The sequence below is a fragment of the Merops nubicus genome, unplaced genomic scaffold, assembly GCF_000691845.1.
Source record: "Merops nubicus isolate BGI_N331 unplaced genomic scaffold, ASM69184v1 scaffold32821, whole genome shotgun sequence".
NCBI lineage: Eukaryota > Metazoa > Chordata > Aves > Coraciiformes > Meropidae > Merops > Merops nubicus.
In genome coordinates, this window is record NW_008590797.1 from 291 (window position 1) to 1540 (window position 1250).

Below are 1250 nucleotides of genomic sequence, written 5' to 3' on the forward strand. Positions count from 1 at the left end.
TTGTGGACTAAGTGCTCAAACAAAAAAGTTTCATGAATCTGCCCCATTTTTTCCTGCCTGGTACCCCAAAATCTGCTAGCAGGTTGAGGAAGTGACCTCTCAGGCTGCTCGTCCTTCTTTTTATTTCCATCAGAGCTGCTTTTATTTATCTTTTAAATTATTTTTTATTTACTTTTATCTCCTTTCCTTGCTCAGGGGTTCACCTTTCAGCGAGATTCAATTTTCTCTCCATCCCTGCCAGCGATGGGGATTTTCTTTAGGTTTTCTATAGGGATAAATATCCACCCTCGGGTTCTTGCAGCATCCAGAATCATTTGTGTTAATGGGGCTGTGGGAGTTTATTTTGGGAATTATGGATTCAGGAAGGGGTCATGGCAGGTTTTTGGGGTTCCTAATCTCCACCTGCCACCCAAAAATCCTCAACCTGCGTGTGACTGTCGGGGTAGCACTTGAGTTAACAGGGCTGTGGGGGCTCCTCTTGGAATTAAGGATTCATGGAGGCATTGAGCCAGGTTTGGGGGGTGCCTGACCTCCACCTACCCCCCAAAAAAAGTCCTCAGCCAAGAGCCTGCGGGTGACTATCGGGGAGGCTTTCGAGCGGCTGCACCGGCTGCTGCGGGAGCGGCAGAAGGCGATGCTGGAGGAGCTGGAGGCGGACACGGCGCGGACGCTGACCGACATCGAGCAGAAGATCCAGCGCTACAGCCAGCAGCTCCGCAAGGTGCAGGAGGGCAGCCAGATCCTCCAGGAACGCCTGGCCGAAGCCGACAAACACGTCTTCCTAGCCGGCGTCGCGTCCCTTTCCGAGAGGTGGGTGGCACCGCGGTGACAGCAGCGTCCCTGCCACGTTGTCTCCTTCCCTCTTCTCCACCGTCCCTCCTTCGCAGGCTGAAGGGGAAGATCCACGAGACCAACCTGACCTACGAGGACTTCCCCACCTCCAAATACATGGGCCCGCTGCAGTACACCATCTGGAAATCACTTTTCCAGGACATCCATCCCGGTGAGGGATAGGGGTAGGATTGGGGTGGGGAGGTGTCCCAGTGAGGGATGGGGACGGGGACATCACTGGCGAGGGATGGGGACATCACCAGAGAGGGAAGGGGACCCTCCAGTGAGGGATGGGGACAGGGATATCATCGGTAAGGGAAGAGAACCTAGCAGTGAGGGATGGGGACATCACTGGTGAGGGGTGGAGATGTCATCAGGGAGGGAAGGGGACACACCAGAGAGGGAAGGGCACATCGCTA

General features: G+C 54.9%; 1 protein-coding gene across 1 annotated transcript in view; it reads left to right on the forward strand.

Moving 5' to 3' along the window:
* TRIM62 (tripartite motif containing 62) overlaps positions 1-1250 on the forward strand; it is a gene marked incomplete at its 5' end in the record, with an annotated part of 3110 nt that overhangs the window by 286 nt on the left and 1574 nt on the right. Inside the window, 2 exons of the mRNA XM_008950074.1 lie at positions 554-810; positions 888-1003. Coding sequence (XP_008948322.1) covers positions 554-810; positions 888-1003 — 373 coding nt within the window. The remainder of the gene's footprint in view (positions 1-553; positions 811-887; positions 1004-1250) is intronic.